The sequence below is a fragment of the Castor canadensis genome, chromosome 14, assembly GCF_047511655.1.
Source record: "Castor canadensis chromosome 14, mCasCan1.hap1v2, whole genome shotgun sequence".
NCBI classification, from domain to species: Eukaryota; Metazoa; Chordata; class Mammalia; order Rodentia; family Castoridae; genus Castor; species Castor canadensis.
The window spans coordinates 66,655,558-66,675,909 of NC_133399.1; the positions used below are offsets into that span (position 1 = coordinate 66,655,558).

General features: G+C 34.6%; 1 protein-coding gene across 1 annotated transcript in view; it reads right to left on the reverse strand.

Annotated features, from left to right (window-relative positions):
* The window catches only part of Tnks (tankyrase), a 148,735-nt gene that overhangs the window by 32,380 nt on the left and 96,003 nt on the right, over positions 1–20,352 (reverse strand). Inside the window, exons 11-17 of the mRNA XM_020152882.2 lie at positions 20,225–20,303; positions 16,149–16,320; positions 13,116–13,195; positions 9,018–9,163; positions 5,976–6,141; positions 4,414–4,633; positions 4,032–4,141 (exon numbers count right to left, since the gene is read on the reverse strand). Coding sequence (XP_020008471.1) covers positions 4,032–4,141; positions 4,414–4,633; positions 5,976–6,141; positions 9,018–9,163; positions 13,116–13,195; positions 16,149–16,320; positions 20,225–20,303 — 973 coding nt within the window. The remainder of the gene's footprint in view (positions 1–4,031; positions 4,142–4,413; positions 4,634–5,975; positions 6,142–9,017; positions 9,164–13,115; positions 13,196–16,148; positions 16,321–20,224; positions 20,304–20,352) is intronic.

A 20,352-nucleotide genomic window follows, 5' to 3' on the forward strand; every position in this document is an offset into this window, starting at 1 on the left:
TGCAGGAGTGACCTGCAGCCCTTTTCTGCCTGCACCACGACATGAACTGTGAAATGAGTTAAGCTATAATAATAGTATGACTTTGTACTTTTGTAGTGTCTTAGGTTAGAGAATTCATTTTCTACATGCGCTGGCTCATTTATCATTTCAATAACCCCCGAAAGAAGGTCTTGGCTTCCAACTTTCACCATTGAAAAAAAAACTGAAGGTTGGAAAGATTAAAGCAGCTGGTAAAGACCACTGGATTACTGAGCAGAAAGTGAAGACTACACCATAGGTGCAGACCCCAACTTTAGGTCTTTTCATGGTATCACAGATGTCTGTGGGGTCTTGCTAGACTATAATATGAGAGCCATTTTCCTGACAAGCTGAAAATAGGTGAGAGTATGGTATTAAAGAGAAACCATCTAAGTAGAGATCATTGGATAACACTGTATCTAAAACAAGCTGCTTTATTTTTAATATAGAAGCCTCTATTCCAGATGAAGAACCATAAAAATCTACTCCACAAAATGACTGTTTTTTCAGGGCAAGCATACCATATACACTATGAAGCCAGGCCAGTTCAAATGTAACTGAGATAAATACATAATATAACCAGTGTTTTGCAATCCTAACAGGGAAATGTGGATTGTAATCCTACAATTTCATTAAAATAACTAGCAAAGGCATATGTGTAGCATGAATAAAAAGGAACTTCTGAAAGTTATATTAATTTATATATCTAAAGGTAATTACAACATCTGCCCTTTAAAGGAACACAAAGTAGCTTTAAAATTATTTATAAAGATGGTATTTGAAGCTGGTCACCGGTGGCTCATGTCTGTAATTCTAGCCACTTAGGAGGCAGAGATCAGGAGGATCGAGGTTCAATGCCAATCCGGGCAAATAGTTTGTGAGAGACTATCTCAAAAACGCCCAACACAAAAAGGGCTGGTAGAGTAGCTCAAGTCGTAGAGAGCCTGCCTAGCAAGCATGAAGCCAAGTTTCCAGTACTACCGAAAAAGATGGTCTTTGACTTATGAAATATTATGCTCTGATAAAGCCACTGTAAACTGAAAACATCTTAAACTGGAAATGCATTGAATATACCTAAACTACTGATCATCACAGCTTAGCACCACAGTCCACTGTGGAGTGTTAGTTGTTTCCCCTTATGATCCAGGATCTGACTGGGAGCTGTGGCTCATTGGTTTGCCAAGCATCCAAAAAGAGCACTATATTATATATTGCTAACCCAGGAAAAGATTGAAATTCAAAGTATGGTTCCACTGAATGCGTATCACTTGGCACCATTGTAAAGTTGAAAAATTATTAATCAAACAATTATAAATTGACAGTTAAGGACTGCCTGTATCATGTTGACATTAGTCTTCATTTCAGTTGAAACTGAGATTTGATATGGTTACTGATTATATGGATTACAGTTTTACAAGTGATATTAAATAAAATTATTTTTCAGAGCAGAGATTCTAAACAGGAAGGATGACCTCACTGTCAACTTAGAGTCACTATATGTCACGAGAGTTATTATTACCATGTGAAAAATGTGATAGTTAGAAAAAGTAAAGAAACCAAGAAAATAAAGGTTTTTGTGAATTAATAGAACATAGTCATTAACTCACAGATATTTGATTTTTTTAATTCATCAGTTTAATACATGAAGGATTTTTAAACTCAAATAATCCACCCACACAGAGGTATAAACACCTGCCATAAACACATTATCTAGCTCATTTGCATTCTTCAAAACAAGGATGGGATGAACTAGGTTGATCAAAACCTATCAAATGTCTTCAACACAGCTTGAGGAGTTTTCTATTCATTTTCACCTTAGTAAGTTTTCTGCATTTACAAAGAGCAAAGCAGTAGGGATTTGACAACAGTGTAACCAAAAAAAAAAAAAAGAGACAGTGAAAAAATGCTTTTTTTTTTTCCCTCACTTGGAGTTACGAAAAGGAGTGCAGGAATTGTGGATAATGGTGAAACAAGTTTATGAAAATGTAACAATGGGACTGGCTACATTACCTTCCTTTAGCTAATGACAAGAGGGCTTCCAGGGAGCATGAAGTAAGACAAGGTCAATTTGAACACTACATTACTATTTATCCAAAAAAGAGAATCAGTGTAAGTCTTATTCCCTTCATACTGGTCATCAAATCACACATATACGGAAATAAATAACATCTCAACATTTTTCCCATGAGAATGGGGGTTAAATAAAGGTAAAATTATTTTTGTAAGTTCTTATGTTTTTATGGTCTAGGCCAGCTGTGAAGACTATGAAAGGAGAAGACTGATGAGACAGACCTTCCCTACAGCCACAACGTATGGGTTCTATTGTGGTCTACACAGTTAATAGTAACATAAGTTTTGGTTATCTCAGATCATTACAATAATTCTATTGCTACCACCTACCTTTACTCACTAGTAGGCTTACTCAGAAAATAAAAGATTCTTGATTTAACTTTTACTGATCCCATCAGCTTTGAGGATTAGTAAAACACAATATAAAGAGAAGGATCATGCTAAGAAGGGTTGAAAATTAGTCTTCAAATGTATAGTTATAACTTGAAGATAAAAGAATCACACCCAAGTGTAGGTATAGCATGTCAGCAACAAATATTTAGCATACCAGGTATTAAGCAGAAATACTTATTTCATTGTTATTAATGTTATTACAATGAAGGGGAGAATTTTATGTGAAATTAAGGTGAAAAGAAAATTCTGAAATTTTTAATAAGTGATTAATCATTTTTGGAAAGATTACTATGATTTCAAAAGGATTTCAGTACTACTAGTATATATGTGTATTATATAAGGTAACTTTCAATTAATTTATATCATACTTAGAAGAATAATTCTTTTCCTGTTTATTCAACTGAAATGGAACTTTGACTTAAAAAATTTTTATTAGAATATATTAGTTGTACAGAGGTGTTTCATTGTGACATTTACATATACACTTACAATATATCTTAATTAGATTCACTCCTTCCACTGTTCTCCCTCATCTCTTCTCCTCCCACTTTTAGAACAATTTTAACAGGTTTCAGCATTCAATTTTCATATACATATTCAAAGTACATCGACCAGATTCCTCCTCTTTAACCATTTACCCTCCCCCACAACCCAATGATATCCACCACCGGACAGGACCTGTTTTACCTTCCTGTCCTTCATTTAGAACTGTTCACTTTTCTAAAAAGTTTTCTCATTCAGATGTCTCCCTGAAATACTGGTCTTATGCAGAGTAGACTAAGAAGATAAGGATATTATAAAGAGCAAGGGAGAAGAAAGTACAAAGGGAAAATATGGAATTCAAGGTGGTTAGTTTAGATTTTATTTACACTAAAATCTAGAAATCGTCCTCATCAAAAGTGAATCCAACTGTGAGAACACCCGGCATGTGCAATCTGGTGTGTACGGATTTTTAGTCAAATGGGATATGTGGAAGAACACATGACAAGCACATGAACACTTGTCTTACTTCTACCACAATCAGGCCTGACTTGGGTTTGGTGGCTTCTAGTTAATTCTTATAAAGGGCATAAAGGCATTACAATATATTTCTCTTCTAGCTGATGGTTACAGTTATACTGCTTGAATGGATGACTCTAGACTTTCACTGTGGAATTTTACTTAATTGTTTGAATTCTAGGAAACTCTGTACACCCACTGCTCAATTATGTGAACATTTTTAAGATACTGATGACAAACAAAGCCACCATAATTTCCATGCCTATATAGGAGATTCTTGGTTTTTACAGTTAATAAAATGTAGAATTAAGATATATTATCTGTGCCCATAAGAATTAACTAAGTACCTGTTACACACAGGTGTAAGATTGGAGAGAGATCAGAAAGTTTTAAAAAGCATGGTTATTGACCAAAAAATAGTTATACTTAACTGTGAAGGTGAGAGAAAACTTGACAGAAGACTAAAATTGTTAAACTATGCAACTGGTTAGATAACTAGTAAATTAGTAAATGTTAAAGAAGCCTTCTAGATTTTAGCTCAGTGTGCTCACCCCATAAGATGCTGCATTATGAAGAGGAATTAAACCGCCTTTGTCCTGGGCATTAACATCTGCTCCATGCTCTAGAAGATACTCAGCTACTTCCAGGTTATTGTAGCCTGCTATCAGAGGGAAAAAGGAAATGTGTCAGCTTAAGAGAAGAGACATCTATGAGTACAGACAATAATGGGAAATGTTAAGATTTTTCATTATTTTTACTTCAAAAGCCAATCCTGTTCTCACATGAGTCACAATAAGAATCTAGAAAATATGTCAATCAAAAGCATTTCACTGAGAAGCCCCCCTTTTTGAGCAGCATTTCTTGCAGCTTTCGGTGAAGCGTACCAGGCATTTAAGAAAGAAAATGAGATCTGGAAGCACTGGTGATACTTACCTGCTAGGTGCAGAGGAGTTGAGTTTCTGCCCTGGGTGTCTCTGCAGTTGATATTCTCTGGCGTACAGAGCTTCTGCACTCTTGCCAGGCAGCCTTTCTTGGCAGCATCCAACAAGGCAGCATCCCCTCTCAGTAAGTCCTGAATATCTGTATCTCCTTCTTTGACCAAATCCAGAGGCGTATTTCCATCTCTGTTCTTTTTAGTTGGATCAGCTCCATGCTATAAAGGAAAAAACCAAATGGGGTTTGCATTTCTGTAGCATCTTTCTTTTAGTAGGTACGCATATCACACCTTCACTCATCTGGAAAGATATCTATTCTATATGCATTTTGAAAAAGAGAAGCAACTGCTTTATTTTCTAAACTCCTTACTTTGCAACATATTGTAACTGCTACTTAATCAAAGCCCAGATCTGGATCACTGGTGATGGAGACGTAGGCAGGGTGAGTTGTCTTTTGCTCTCCACATAATAGACTATTTTTTATACCCCAAGAGGTCTTAGGAAATTTCTTTTCTTTTAAAATGGGCCTGGATTTTAACTATGGTCAGACTTTAATTACATAAAGATATTCTGGGGCATCATGAAGAAGAAGAGAGGAAAGGAAGACACACAGGTAGAAAAGGTACCTTCATTCTAAATGCCATCAGTAAGAAAAAAGTTTCATCAGTATTTTTTATAGTCTCATTATATCTTACCACCTATCATATTATGTATAAATGTATTCAAATTGATTTTAAAAGTTTAATTACCTAAACCTATGAAATAAATAAGCCAAGGGTTTTTATTATAGACTGCTGTTGACCCACTGTGGAAATTAGGAATAATCCAAACTAGACAACAGATTCACAATGACCTGACATTATTTCTTACCAGTTAGTGATAATAAAAATGATTATCAAATATAGTGCTTTTCTTAAGACTCACAAGAACATTTGATACCATATAAGGGGTGGGAGAAGGTTTTATTTGTTTCCAACTAGAAATTTTTGTTTTCTGTAGTAAAAAGAGAGGAAAAAAACCCACATAAATATATGCCTGGTCATAATTTTAAAAAGTACAAAATTATTGTTAATTTCATGTACTACTTCCTACTATTTCTCATATATTCCCCAAATCTATGTGACTAATAAAAATTTTATTTAACAACTGATATTAAGTTCTCATGACATATATAATTAATGTTTAATGATAAGGAATGAATTAGTTAATATTAAAACAGCAGGAAAAAGAGCAACTTGAGTAAAAAACTTATTGTGCTCTTACGATTTTTTTATGGATCCTGTTAAGTACTAGATACATGATACAAACGAAACCAACTCTTCCAAAACCTACTTTGACAAAATGACCTTAATCAAATCTATTCAAAAAGAGACTGCAGACACTACTCAAAGCTGCGTAAGTATCAGGATACACAGTCCTGATAAACATTCCTGTAAAGGAAAAGGAAACTGTCGCTACAGTCCTATTGTTCTTAGTAGAACAAAATACTCTGACTTATTTTTAAGTAATAAGCAAAACCCACACAGTTACTTTATATTTCATAGTTTTAAAACTACGTACTTTTAAAAGGAGTTTGCAAATTTCATATTTTCCTTTAGCTGCTGCTTCATGTAGAGGGGTAAATTTCCATAAGTCCGCCACATTGACCGAAGCCCCATGTCTCACTAAAAGCTCAGCTACCTCGTAATGTCCATAGGAGCAGGCATTATGAAGGGGCACCAAGCCTCTACACAAAACAAAGTTATTTTAAAGTCATAAAACAAGTCTTTCAGTGAAAACTATTGTTATAAGAAAAATAACACACTTCTGTGGCATTGCTATATACAATATTCACTCAAAAAATAAATAATTACCCCGTGGTCTATTAAAATTTGCCACCTGTTTCTAAACAAGGATTACTAATTTTTAAAATGTTCCTTTTGATGTAAGCATTTTTCTTCTGTTTCTTGGAAGTATATATGTATGTATGTATGTATGTATGTATGTATATATATATCTCACAGCAATCATTATCTTTAAAATACATACAGGAATATACTCACAGAATACAATTCCATCACAATACCTTTAATTCAAATTTTTACCTGGCAATGTAAAGAACTATGCTACAAAGTGACCTCAGGAATAGCTAACTAACAATCTGGCTTTGCCACCTTTCAGATTTTCTTCTATTCGGGTTTTACTAATGAAAATCATAGCTGGGTGTGGTGGTATTCATCTATAATCCTGGCACTCAGGAGGTTGAGGCAGGATGATGAAGGCCAGCCTGGCTACAGAGTAAGAGCCAGCCTCAAAACAAGCTGAAAGAGTGAGAAAGAGATATTGTGAATTGATTACATAATACTTACAAGATATACAATGCATTTGTACTTATTTGAGCAATAAATAAATACCTTTTGGCTTTGGTGGTTCGTCTTTGCAGTACTGGGGATTGAAATAAGCATCTCAGGCTTATTAGGCAAGTGCTCTATTGCTTGAGCTATGCCCCCAGCTCCTGGTTCTTATTTTTTAATTCATAGGTGGTTTCTGTGCATAGGTGTAAATTCTTAGGTGCCATGTAATGAAAACCCACAACCCAAGTGATTCAGAAAAGTATGCACTGGGGAAAATAATAATGCCAACTATAAGAAAATTTCCTTGTCTCAACTTATTAGCAAACTATTCTATTCTGAGATGACTAAGTACTAATTAGAAGGCAGGAGGCATTCTAAAATTTCGACCAAAAACATGCTGCATTAAAAAAAGGTACATCAAAAGAGTAAGTTTAAAGTTGTACATAAGACATAGAAAAAACAAGGCATGACATACCCTTTAATTTAGAAATCAATGACTTTCTTTTAAAGAGTCTTGTGGCTGGATGCGGTGGCTCATGTCTGTAATCTTAGCTACTCAGAAAGCAGAGCTGGGGAGAATTGTGGTGAGACCAGCTCCTGCAAAATGTTAGTGAGACCTCATCTCAACTGGTAAGCCAGGTATAGTGGTCTGTGTGTGTAGTCATGGCTACATGGGAAGCATAGGTGAAAGGATCAAAATCTGAGGCTGGCCCCAAGAAAAAAGTGCAAGACCCTATCTGTAAAATGAAAGTGAAGAAAGGGCTGGGGATATGGTTCAAGTGCTAGTGTTTGCCTAACAAGTACAAAACTCTGAGTTAAAGAAAACCCCAGTATTGCAAAAAAAAAAAAAAAAAAAAAAAAAAAAGTTTTAATGAAATATGGTAGGTGCTAAAAAGAGCAACAGAAACAAATATTGGTTGCTCTCCAATGAGCTACAATATTTTGAAACAACCAGTAATATTATTATTGAATATTTATGATGGTAATGTGTCTCTTTAAAAAGATAAATAGGGACGAGTGGCCCTCAAAAAAAAAAAAGATAAACACATAATTTTACTCTGTAGGACTCAGCTACATAATTTCATAGAAAGGCGTTGGCTTATTTTGACGATGTAAAATTAACTCAGAATATGGAAACTCTTCTCACGTTTCTAAGTAGTTTCCATGGCTGCTTTAAGATTTGTCTAGATAGGCCAGGCACCAGTGGCTCACGCCTGTAATTCTAGCTACTGAGGAGGCAGAGAGCAGAAAAGACTGGCTCAAGGCCAGTCCAGGCAAATAGTTCTTGAGACCCTACCTTGAAAACACACTACAAAAAACAGGGCGAGTGGATTGACTCAAGTGGTAGAGCACTTGCCTAGGAAGCATGAGGCCCTGAGTTCAAACCCCAGTAGAGCCAAAAAAAAAAAAAAAAAAAAAAGAAAAAGATGTTTCTAAGAGTCTAATAATTTATCTACTAATATAAAAACAGAATATCCAAGTTAGTAAAAAGAAAGTAAAATTATGTTTTTATTTATACTAATGACTCTGGGATGGATGGTTTCTTTCTGGGAGAGACTATGTTTTCAATAGCAAAAAGTAAAATAAAAAGGATAAACAGTAAAATTATAAATTATCTGAATGCATTCAGATAACGAATGCAATAAAATCCTACTTGTTCCAGGCATAGAAAGGATGAGATGAACTAGTAAGTACTGAGATGGGAAGACACTCAAGATACACTACTGGGTAAAAGAAAGTGAACTGAACTGCAGGCTGTACAGAATGGCGCCCTCCCACACTGCATACAGGCTGCTATATGCATTTCAAATCACTGGATGATTGCATACAACAATGTTCACACTGCCTCTACAGGGTGAGATGATAGAACCTTCACTTTCTATATGATAAATTTCCATAATATTTTAGTTTCTGACTTAAAAACATGCATATTATTATTATTATCATTATTATTTGGGTGGGAGTAGGGTTTGAACTTAGGGCTTCATGCTTGCAAAGCAGGTGCTCACCTCTTGAGTCACACTTCCGGTCCATTTTGCTCTGGCTATAGTGGAGATGTGGTCTCCTAAACTATTTGCCCAATTTGGTCTGAAACCACAACCCTTCTCATCTTAAGACTCCCAAGTAGCTAGGAGTATAGGTGTGAGCCACTGGCACCTAGTGCATATTATTTTCAAAGAGGAAAAAATTCTAAGACTTGAAAAATCTTTGAACAATTTTTACTGAACATGAAGAGAATGAACCCGAACAGGTAAATTTTTACACATACCCTTTGTCTTTGGCATGGACATCTGCACCATGGTGCAGAAGGTACTCGACCACAGATACACGATTATAGCCTGCTGCGAAGTGTAAGGGTGTGGAGTGCCGGCCCTCCAGATCTCTGCAATTCACATTTTGAGGGCTGCAAAGTTGCTTTTATGTTGCACAGAGCCAAACAGAAAAAGAACATTAATATTTCTTCACTTTCCTCTAAAATAGTGCAGCATCTTGGATATATCACAATTTTCTAATGAATATTTATTTCCAAAGATTAAATAATATGATGTTTAGACTTACCAGTATACTTGGTTTTACAGTGACTACAAATACCCTAACTATGTAGAGTAATTTAATCACTGTTCGTATTTTTTGGCCCAAATCCTAATCCAACAGGAAAACCCACAACAAAGCAGGCACTTTCCAGCAAATGAAGCCTTTCTTTTCATGGTAAATTTCTCCTCCCTGAGACTGCTTGTCATAACTAACATATCTGCTTGGAAAAGAACGCTCTTAGCCATACTTTGCTCAAATAAGATCAACTTGCGTTGACCACAGGACAACAGACTTCCAGTCTGTCCTAACATGGATCAAACAACCAAATGGTTCAGAAAAAAATTACTTTTCTTCCTGGGCTACTCACTTGGCTCTTTGATACAGTACTGCAACACCACAGAGTCAACAGTGCTTTACTTGGATTTGAGATATTTAACTGTAGGTGTCAAACTGACTTTAATCATACTCCAGTTTGGGCCTTTACTTCCATCTCCTTCCAAGATGTCCTCTGTCTCCTTTGGTCTTTTTGAATGCTACCATTTCAGCACAATATAAATTATAAGCTTAGTTATATTTGCTTACAAAGCAAAGAAAGGAATGAGAGGCTGAATCACTGGTGGTCAAAGCTGAATTATGATAATAATATGTGAATAATTCATTCAGAAGAACTCATACTATTTCAATGAGAGAATTACTATCTATCTGCGAAGTTTATCAGTATCTCCATTTTGTAGATAAATAAAACAAAGCTCAGAGGGGTTAAGTGACTTATACTGCTCACAATTGGTAAAGGGTAGAATAAAGACTACACCCCATTTCACGAATTTTTTAATCTCTTCATATTTTTTGCTACATCATGCATCATGCCTCACTTTCTTAATTATCTAACTTTAGGGAAGTGATAAGAAGGGTAACAAGAAAAACAGTCAAATAAAGTAGACAAACTGTGGCATGATATAGGCTCCTAGGAATGCTGGACAGGCTCCCAGGCATTTTCTAGTCTTACATTCTACGTAAACAAAAAACATGAAACACCTCTTTTTCTACTGATATCTTGAGTGCTATAGTCTTAATGTTTGTGTCCCTCCAAAATTCACATTGAAACTTAATCTCCAAGGCAATAGTATTAACAGGTGTGACATTTAGGAGGTAAAGAGTACATGAGAGGGTCCTCTTTTGTGACTGGGATTAAGGGCCTCACAAAACAGGCTACCCAGTATTCCGGCCTTTTTGCCCTTATACCATGTAAGGATACAATGTTTGTTTCCTTCAAGGAATGTAGTAACAAGGTGCTACATTCAGAAATGTAGAATCAGAAAGATGGGGCCCTCTCACAGACAATGAATTTCCTGGAGACTGGATCATGAGCTTCCAAGATTCTAGAACTGACAAAATTTCTATTGTTTATAAATTACCTTGTCTATAGTATTTTATTATAGTAGAACAGATGGACTAAGACAAGGAACAGTCACACTGGTAGGATAAAAACAAGGACTTTTCAGGTATTACAATTTTTACATGACAGGATAAATTCTATATGAAAAGGCACCAGGCTCTAAAATCTACAGAGCCACTGCCACTTGGCTAGTTAAAATATCTTGTCTTTTCTGCGTGTCTGGAGCTATATTAAAACATAAGTAATAGAACTGATAAACATTAAATGACAAATAAATAAATTGGTAACAAAAATTGGTAGTAAGCATCTTTTATGGAACCCTGTATGATTGAAACTGCTCCCTGATGTTGCTTTTTCTCCTGGCTTTTACATTTTAAATCATTATTTTTACAGAGAATACTGGAAAACAGGGAATGAAACAAAACACATTCAGAGAGATTACAAAAACAAAAGCCCATCCTGCTTACTAAATAATTACTTTGCAATATATGCAAGTTCTTTATTTCATTTCTTTTTGAATGCTAAAGCATTCCTTCCTACTTTTCAGAACTTCAAATACTTTTCTCAGCAAACAGCCTTTTCATCTAAAACTTAACTTTCTAAAACATTTTGGGAAAGACATTTATCAGGCCTAATTCTCAATTTGTGCTGCTTTATTTTCTTTTGACACTTGCATTCCATTGATAAAATGAATTTGGCCTTCATTATAAATGCATTATTTAGGAAACTCAAAAGCTATAGTATATATTTATCTATTACATACAAAACAGATGGAATTAAGAATTATATATAAAATGTATATATCTTTCTCCTCCTACTCCCCAGTAATTGGATTTGAATTAAGAGCCTCAAGCTTGCTAGGCAGATACTCCACTACTTGAGCCATACTCCCAGCTCTTTTTGCTTTAGGTATGTTTTGAGTAGGGTCTCATGTTCATGCCTGGGCTGGTCTGGAACATGATCCTCCTATATATGCTTTCTATGTAGCTGGGATGACAGGTGTGTGCCACCATTCCCAGCATTTAATCAGTTGAAATAGGGTCTCCCAGTCTGGCCTGGAACCACAATCTTTCTAATCTCAGCCTCTGGAGTATCTAGGATTACAGATGTGAGCTAGCGTGCCCAACTAATACTATACATTTTTAATATGCATTAATTATGATGAGCACACAGCAATTTATTGCTCAGATGATCATTGAGCGATACAGAAAAGGAATCATAACCACTTTATATTCAAGGATTTTTCTTTTATTAGGATACATTTCAAATGACAGTTTTTTTTAAAGAAAAATATTATATAACTATTAGGTCCAAGAAAACTTAAAATTTTTCCCATTGGCTATTATAACTAAAATTTGTTATTTTTCTTTTTCCCTCTTTTTGGTGGTAGTGGGGTTTCAACTCAAGGCTTCGTGCTTGCTAGGCAGATTGAGCCACGCCTCCAGCTCACTATTTTCCTTTAAATAATGTAAATAAATGTAAAGTGGAAGAGATCCCAGAAGTGCCCACACATTGAAATAAAAATAAAACTTCTAGGCAACTACTGTAGTGATTTTTAAAATTTTCAACCAGTATATGTCATCAAGAATGCTAAAATTAGTTTCTTAAAAGTCATGAAAGTAGAGTTTGCTTAATAAGAGGTGTTACACTTTAGTTTGTAAAATGTATGATTGTTAATACCAATTTTACAATTAGCCTTTCTTTAAAAACATATATAAAGGACTGGCAGAGTGGCTCAAGTAGTAAAGAGCCTGCCTAGAAAGTAGGAGGCCCTAAGTTCAAATCCCAGTGCCATCAAAAAAATAAAATAAAACTTAAAAAGACCAACTCCCCTTTTTTGCTAACTTCCTCTCTCAATGAATGATTACATATGGCAATTGTGCTTTTTAAAAATATATTCAATACTTGAATATAAAATAAAAACAAAATAAGAAATAGTCAAATACAATTTTATATTTGAAAAAATTAAATCTATCACCATTGTGACTATACTACAAATAATAACTATGAAGTTTCTCAGCAAGTATCGTTACATAGAAATGAAAATCCATCTTCTGAGATAGTTTACAATGATTGGGGGATCATAAGAGTGCTTTCTGCAAATACATGAGAATCTCTGGGAAAAGATCGAGAAACATGTTTCAAATGTTATCTTATTAATGCCTAGGTTTGAATAAATTTGCATATTTAGAATATGGCCTAAATCTGAAGAAAATGAATAAAAAGCATTTGTATGTGTGTATTTTTTTTTTTTTCCAAATGGTTTCTTCATTGCTATAAAACACATACTGGGAAATCCTTAGTAGTAAAGATCTCTCCTGTTTATAAGATATACTCTGACCATCATTTTCTATTTTTATATTATTTGGATTTGAGCAGTTCTACTCAAAGTTCGACAGTGTCTCCCTCCCCCGAGAGGTTATGGCACAGGTTTACCTTCACAGTTTCCAAGTCACCAGCTTTTGATGCCTCCAAGAGCCGATAGTCCACATCTGAAGTACGTATAGGTGTGCTCTCTGCATAAAAGAAAGGAAAGGTTATTGTCAGTCTCAGTGAATTACAGGAAAGATTATATGGTGAGGAGAAATTTCTGAGATGTAATATAAAGTTTTCCCTAAATTGTTTCAGATAAGAAATATGCTTCCATACTTGAATCTGTGTCTAGCTCATCTGATGCCAAATTTAAATCAACTCCACCATACATAAATCCTTCTCTTTCTCTATTATCCTATCCCTCAAATTTTCTGGTCAAAAATTTGAGAAAAGGACAGTGAGGAAACCTAGAAGAAAAGGTCAAAACATCTTTATGACATATGGGTTTTACAAAGTGCTGTAACAAAGCTTTGCTATACATTTGTTTATGTAAACCCAGGGAAGTCAATTGTCTTTTTACAACTTAGTTTTAATTTTTTCTTTTTGGCCTCAATGTTCTCAAAATAAAAACAGAAACACTACTCCTGAAATTAGAGGAATTATAGGAAGGGTAAGTCTATTATAGACTATTACAGAAATTTGTTTAATTCACATTTATTGAATGGCTTCAGGGAAATGCAATTTCAAATATCTGTGTAATTGGAAGGTATAATACCAATGCTAAATAGAATATAATTAAGTTGGGCTGTTAAGTTTAGAGGCTGAAAAATTAGTATTTTGATTAATTGAATATAAACAAACCAAAAATTCATCTTACATTGGAACAAATAAACAGGTTTTTAAAGAATACAATTTACAACATATCACCCAAAATATGTTCAAGGACATGAAGTGTGGCACATGCTTTACAAAGGGAGTGAGCTCCAGGAGATCACAACTTTAGGCCTGGGATCTATTATGTGGAACTTTGGACAAATCATGGCATAGATTATCTTTTACTCTTAAAAAGCATAGTTTCAGATTTAAGATTGCATTATCCTGTGATACCTTTTGAGTCCAATGTCCAAGTGAGAAGATCAAGTGATGCTATGAAAAGGTTTTAGATTTCAGAACTACTTTAGTTCTTCTAAAGTCCTTTGTTCAGAAGAGTGACTTTTACAGATTAAGTTTCAAGAATTCTTCAATGGAAGACAAACTATTTGATCATATTGATAACACTTAGATAAAACACTGAGATTAAAAAGAGGAAAGGAGAGAGTGTTTCATCTTCTGAAGTACATTTTTGAATTATTATTTGTTAAAAGAGACATTATATTACATTTGTTAGTTTGTGGAACTGCTGAGGAAAGGAACCAGAACCTTGCTAATCATCATATTCCTTTTCACACAGAAAAGATTCAGAAAGCATTTGCTGAGTTTATCTCCATGCTACTTTCTGCTGAGGCCATACTTTATACTTGGCTCTTCCTTTGACTGCCTTTATTCTGCTCTTTCCTGATCCATGTCTCCATTCTAGTTGTGCATGCACACTAGGTGAGATAGGATAGGTGAGAGCCTGTCTGCATGCATATATTGTGTTTCTGTGACAGTGATTCTGGCAGTTGATAAAACTGCTAATACCCTTTGGGTATCTGTAGGTAATATTTTTAGTTTGTCACTTGAACAAACAAAACAGGGACAACTGTTTATGTACATAGAATTAAAACTTTGGATATTTTTAGATTTTAGCATTTGAGAGACATAAGATGGCTGAATATTTAAATTCTAAGAACAATTTGAAATGGGCACACCTATTTTGATGGAAACTGCCTAGTAAAGGGTGTAATTTCCTAATCAAGCAAAATGTTTAATGTATTAGAATTTATTGAGAAGGCAGAAAGATCTTCTTTGAGCAAATATTCCAGTGCTCTGCACAAATGGGAAGTAAAAGTCACATGTTCAATAGTTCAAGCTTAAAATCCTGTAATAGAAAATTTCATTCCTTCACAGAGAACTTAATTTGACAGTAAAGATTCTCCAGATAGATTTTCCTTTATTATAGCTTGTTGTCATTTCCCCATATTGTCTGGTATTTTATGTAGATTTTTTGGAAGTATTTGTACAGTTAGGTCATATTATCTATGAATTCCATTTCTGGATAGTAATGAGGAGATAATAAAATACTTTGTATAAAAAAGAGGGCATTGTGCCTTACAGAGTTCAGAACAATTGGACTATAGGTTAGCAAAAAGTAATCAGAACTTCTGACTATTACTCTGTAGCCTTCTCCATTTTACTCTGCTAGTTTATGTCATTTTAGAACAGATATAACTCAGATAAAATTTAAAAGATGGGAAAGAAGAGTAAATTGTACTAAAATTGTTTTGTATCTAGTTCATAATTTTTCTTTTTTTTGGGGGGTGGGAGGATTAGGAAACTAGTGCCTACTTTCCTATCAGTTTTATGTTTGATCTTTACAAACCAAATAATTAAAATATCTCACTCTGCAGTAAACATTCACTGTGACATTCAGTAAGACTTTTTTTTCCTTTTTGTGGTACTGGGGATTGAAATCAGGGCCTTGTGCTTGCTAAGCAGATACTCTTTCATTTGAGCCATACTTCCAGCCTGAGATTTTGATTATATTTAAATCAGGAAAAGATATGACAATTTCATAAGTGTAAATGAAGTTAAGAATGACAAAAAGATAGGTCAGATTATTACATATATAAGAACTTGAAGGTTATTACCATAGGAGTGACTTTAATTTTTCTCTATTTGAAAGAGTATATAGCTACCACAATTCCACCTTATTTACATGAGTTTCAAGTCATCTTTGATCATATAACATATGATTCAGGTTTTCATTTTCAAACTAAAAACATTAAAAAATGTGCCTGCCTCCTTCTCATGATATCTTCCTCATATTACCAAAAAAGGGAGATGAGGAAGGCCATAGGTTAAACTACAAGGAAGGAAAGGCATAAAAAAAAAAAAAAAATTTCAGACCAAGAAAATATTTCATGGAGGTACTTTAAAACAAATGGTGAAAAGTTTGAGTATTTCAGTGGGAATGGGGTAGAAAGTGTAACATATAATTTATCTTCTTTGACTCACCACTCAGAATCTGCTGCACTGCTTCATTTCCCATCTGTGCTGCCGTGAAGCCTTGTAAGGAGATGATGGAGGGATCAGAGCCATAGCTTAGCAGGAGGCGGCAGGTCTGCAGATGACCTGCTAGGGCAGCTCTATGCAAAGCAGTCTGACCAAGGGTATCCAGTGCATTCATCTGAAAAACCATTGCAAACACATTCTTATGAGAAAAATCAACTATGAGAGCTTTTTGAAATACACCAGATGTGCACTATTAACTTTTGTTCATCGATTCTAAAGAAATAATCAGTCACCAGTCTGTGAGTGCCTTATTGAAAATCACAGCAAGCCCTTCCCTTCCCTGAATGACCATCTTCCTATCCACTTTCAACTTCCTGCTACTCTCCTATACAATCAGAATGGTATTTCCTACTTCACTTTGAAGATGCTTACCAAATACTTCTAAACAAATAGGTTTTAACCACACTTGTTCTCAGAATATAAAGACAATGGAATATAAAAGCAAAGATAGTTAAAGTAGTTGATTATATTTTCTAATTTTAAAGAGATTTGGTATATAAGTCTTATAAGATTTTTTTTTCTGCAATCATTGATGAGTCAATTGAGGCTCAGAGAAATTTAATTCAAGGTCACAAAACTATAAAGTAGAGAATCCTAAAGTCAAAATCATGCCTGTTTGGTTTATATACACAGTGCCTTTAGTTTAACATGCTTAATGAACATGAAATTTGTATTTATCACTAACATTTGGACAAAAGAATATTTGGCTTATAAGAATATTTTTACTAAGTTCTATCTGCCTGGAAAATTAGGCAGACTAACTGCCTAAATTAGTTAATGGTAATTAGGTTTCCTTCCCAAACTCTTCTCCCTTATTCTGAGAAACTGATTCAACACGAGGAAGGGAAGAAGCAGGATGATGAACCAGTGTTAAGAAGAGCTGAATCTTAATCATAGGACAGCGTTGCTTCTATAATCAAATGGAAACCATGAGTGGCTTCGAAATCAATATAAATCACAGAAAGAAAATGCAAAGCAAACAAAAACAGAGCCCAAGAGTAAGCAACGGAGCTTTTACAAGGAGTTTTTACCAACACATCAGTCATGGGATGCACCACCCTGAGGAATGGCATCCTGCCTGGGGAACTGGGGAATGAGTGAATGGGAGTTGATATGGCATTTGAGATCTACTGATGGCAATTTATACTTATTGACTAGTAACTGTGGCTAAATATGATTGCTTTCTCTCTTTTAATGCACAAATAGGGGGTGGGTGTGGTGGCTTATACCCGTAATCTCAGCTCCACAGGAGGAAGATATGTGGAGGATCAAGGTTCACAGTTCAAGGCCAGCCAGGCAAAAAGTTGGTGTGGACCCATCTCAACAAACAAGCTGGGTATGATGGTGCATGCTTTGTGGTTCCAGCTATGCTGGAGGTTATAGGTAGAAGGATCAAGGTCTGAGGCTGGCCCTGGGTAAAAACAGAAATTTTACCTGAAAAATAAATAACAAAAGCAAAAAAAGGACTGTGAACATGGCTCAAGTGGTACAGAGCGCCTGCCTAGCAACCATGAAACCCTGAGTTCAAACTCCAATACTGTTAAACAACAACAACAACAACAAAAAGTACCTCATAACCATAGTTCTCAATTTAGTTGCTAAAGTGGAAAGACTAGGCTACAAGTGATTCTACATCACTGGCAGGGTATTTAAGATTACATACCCACTGGTGAAGTAAGATATTACTGATGAAAATGCATCATGCATGTGAAGGTCAGGTAAAGATTGAGAGTCTTGGAGCTCAATGCTAGTGAACAATGCTCACCAGGACAGGCTATAAAATCATGTTATTTTTTCCCTGAACTGTTCTGAAATATAATGACTTACAGAAATAGATATTATTCTCCTAAAATGAAGGACACTGCTAATAATCTTTAAAGAGCATTATAAATGCTGTAAGATATTTACAAAAACAGGTTAATGGGTAAAACATGATGTTCGTAAGTGTAGCAGAAAGCCCACTTAGCTTAGTATTTTCTATTTGACAAAATACTACAATAAGGCAGTAGTGCTATGTACAAAATAGGTAATAAATCTGTAGAATTCTGTTCCTTCTCAATTCTAGCTCATCTTGACATTTTCATTTAAAACAGCAAAGATTTTTTTAAAGCGAAGTTTTAGATTACATGCACTGAGTAAAAAAAGTTTTGAGTACTCTCTTAATATAAGTATACATGATCATTTGTAAAACTATATCCACGCAATACTAGACTAATACATTATAAATAAATGTGAAACTTACACAAAAAGAGGAATTGAAAAAGACAGGAAAAAGAGGAAATAATTAAACTTGAAAAATCTTAATTACTATGATACAAAATATACTTTTTGGTTCTATTTAAAAAAAAAGTCTTAAGGAGAATTGTGATATTGGATTTGAAAGTGTGATTCTAAGTTTAACTGTGATAGCTGGTTCCAATAGCTACATTAGCTGAAAATATTTCATATAGAACTGTGGAGCTGATGGAAGAAATGTATTGTTAACTATGCCTACCAAATAATGATGTTTATTTTTAACATGATTGCTAATTATGTTAAGGTTAAAACTGAAAATCTGTTAGCAAAACTCCATCTTTTCTAATGTTCTTGCGAAGTGATTAGAAGGTATTGCAGTACTATGTTTTAGGTTCAGAAACCATCCAAACACAAATTAGGAAAGACTTTTAGCAGGTTAAAAAATTCTATTTTCATGTTTTTAAAGTTATGTAGATATGATGGTTAAGTGATAACATTTATTTCAGTTTTTAGCAAAGTCACAGAACATTTTAAAAATCTATATTCAAAATGTTCTCTTCATTTAAAAAAATCTGTTAAAAAAGAGTTGCTTCCTCATTCACTCTAAAATATGTACCTTTTCTCATTAAGGGTCTGATTATATATATTTATTAAGTATCGGCGCACGTGTCATAGTCATTTGTCATCATAGAATTATCAGTAAATTTTGAATCCTCTTATTTCTACTCTAAACAAAAAAACCCCACAACAACTAAGTACAATAACGGCTTAGAATATTATTTCACAAAATAATAGCTTTTTATTGCTTGAGGTAGGGTCTTCCTATACTTCCCTCTGAAATCTGAACTTGTGATCCTACTGCTTCCTGAGTGCCAGGATTACAGATATGTACCACCATGCCCAGCCAGACTACCTCTTTTGGTCACTCCTTCTGATTATCAAGTGTGTTATTTATAAAGTTGTACCAGTTAGGATAATATCCATAAATCCACTTTACACATGTAAAGTGCAAAATGTACCAATACACTGAGAGTGAACAGATGAACAAGTCCGCCACTGTCTCTTCATGCTAAAAGAGCCCCGTTCTTCCTCAGAAAACCTGGAATTTGCTATGATTCAGCTCGGATGAAGTGGGCTTAATGAGGGTGGCATCTTCAATCTGCACCACATATTAGCAAATCTCAACTTCTTTATTCTTAAACAAAAAGATTATAAATTGAAATTCTAATACATTTTTTAATACTGGAAGGCACTCATCTTATATTCTCCATGGAATGTTTGTAGCCTATTTGAGACTACTGGTTTAAAATATATACTCTTGACAATTTAAACATTTGCAAGTTCAAATCATTTTAGAAAAACAACCAATTTGCTTGCTTCCTCCTTCTAGTAATTCAGAGTTTCAGAATATATTAACCAGACAACACCAATATGTCTTTAACACACAGGTTGAAGGAATCATTATTCCAACTTGAGGGAATATAGACATCCCTTTAAATAAGTAGTACTGTTTTGACTATCAGTTACATAAATTATTTTCTGATTAACTACCATTGAAAAGTTATCTATCAAAATACATCAATTCTAGTATCCACTTAAGAATAACAGATGCAAAGTTGAAATTATTTCAAATGGCAGTAGCTGACTACATTTTACTGCTTTCTAGAAGACTGCAGTGAATGACAAAGAAACATGGTAATTATTTTTATTAGAAAAGAGATGTAAATCAACTCCATAGCTGGCTGGTGTGCGAGTCTGGGCCCTTTACCTCTGTGTGACCTCACCTTTGCTCCATGCTTATGCAGAACCTCCATGACATCATTATGAGCTCTTTCCGCGGCAACGTGCAGGGGAGTCATGAAACTACAGGGAGGAGAAAAGGAAAAGATAATTTTCCCTCTAACTTTATTGC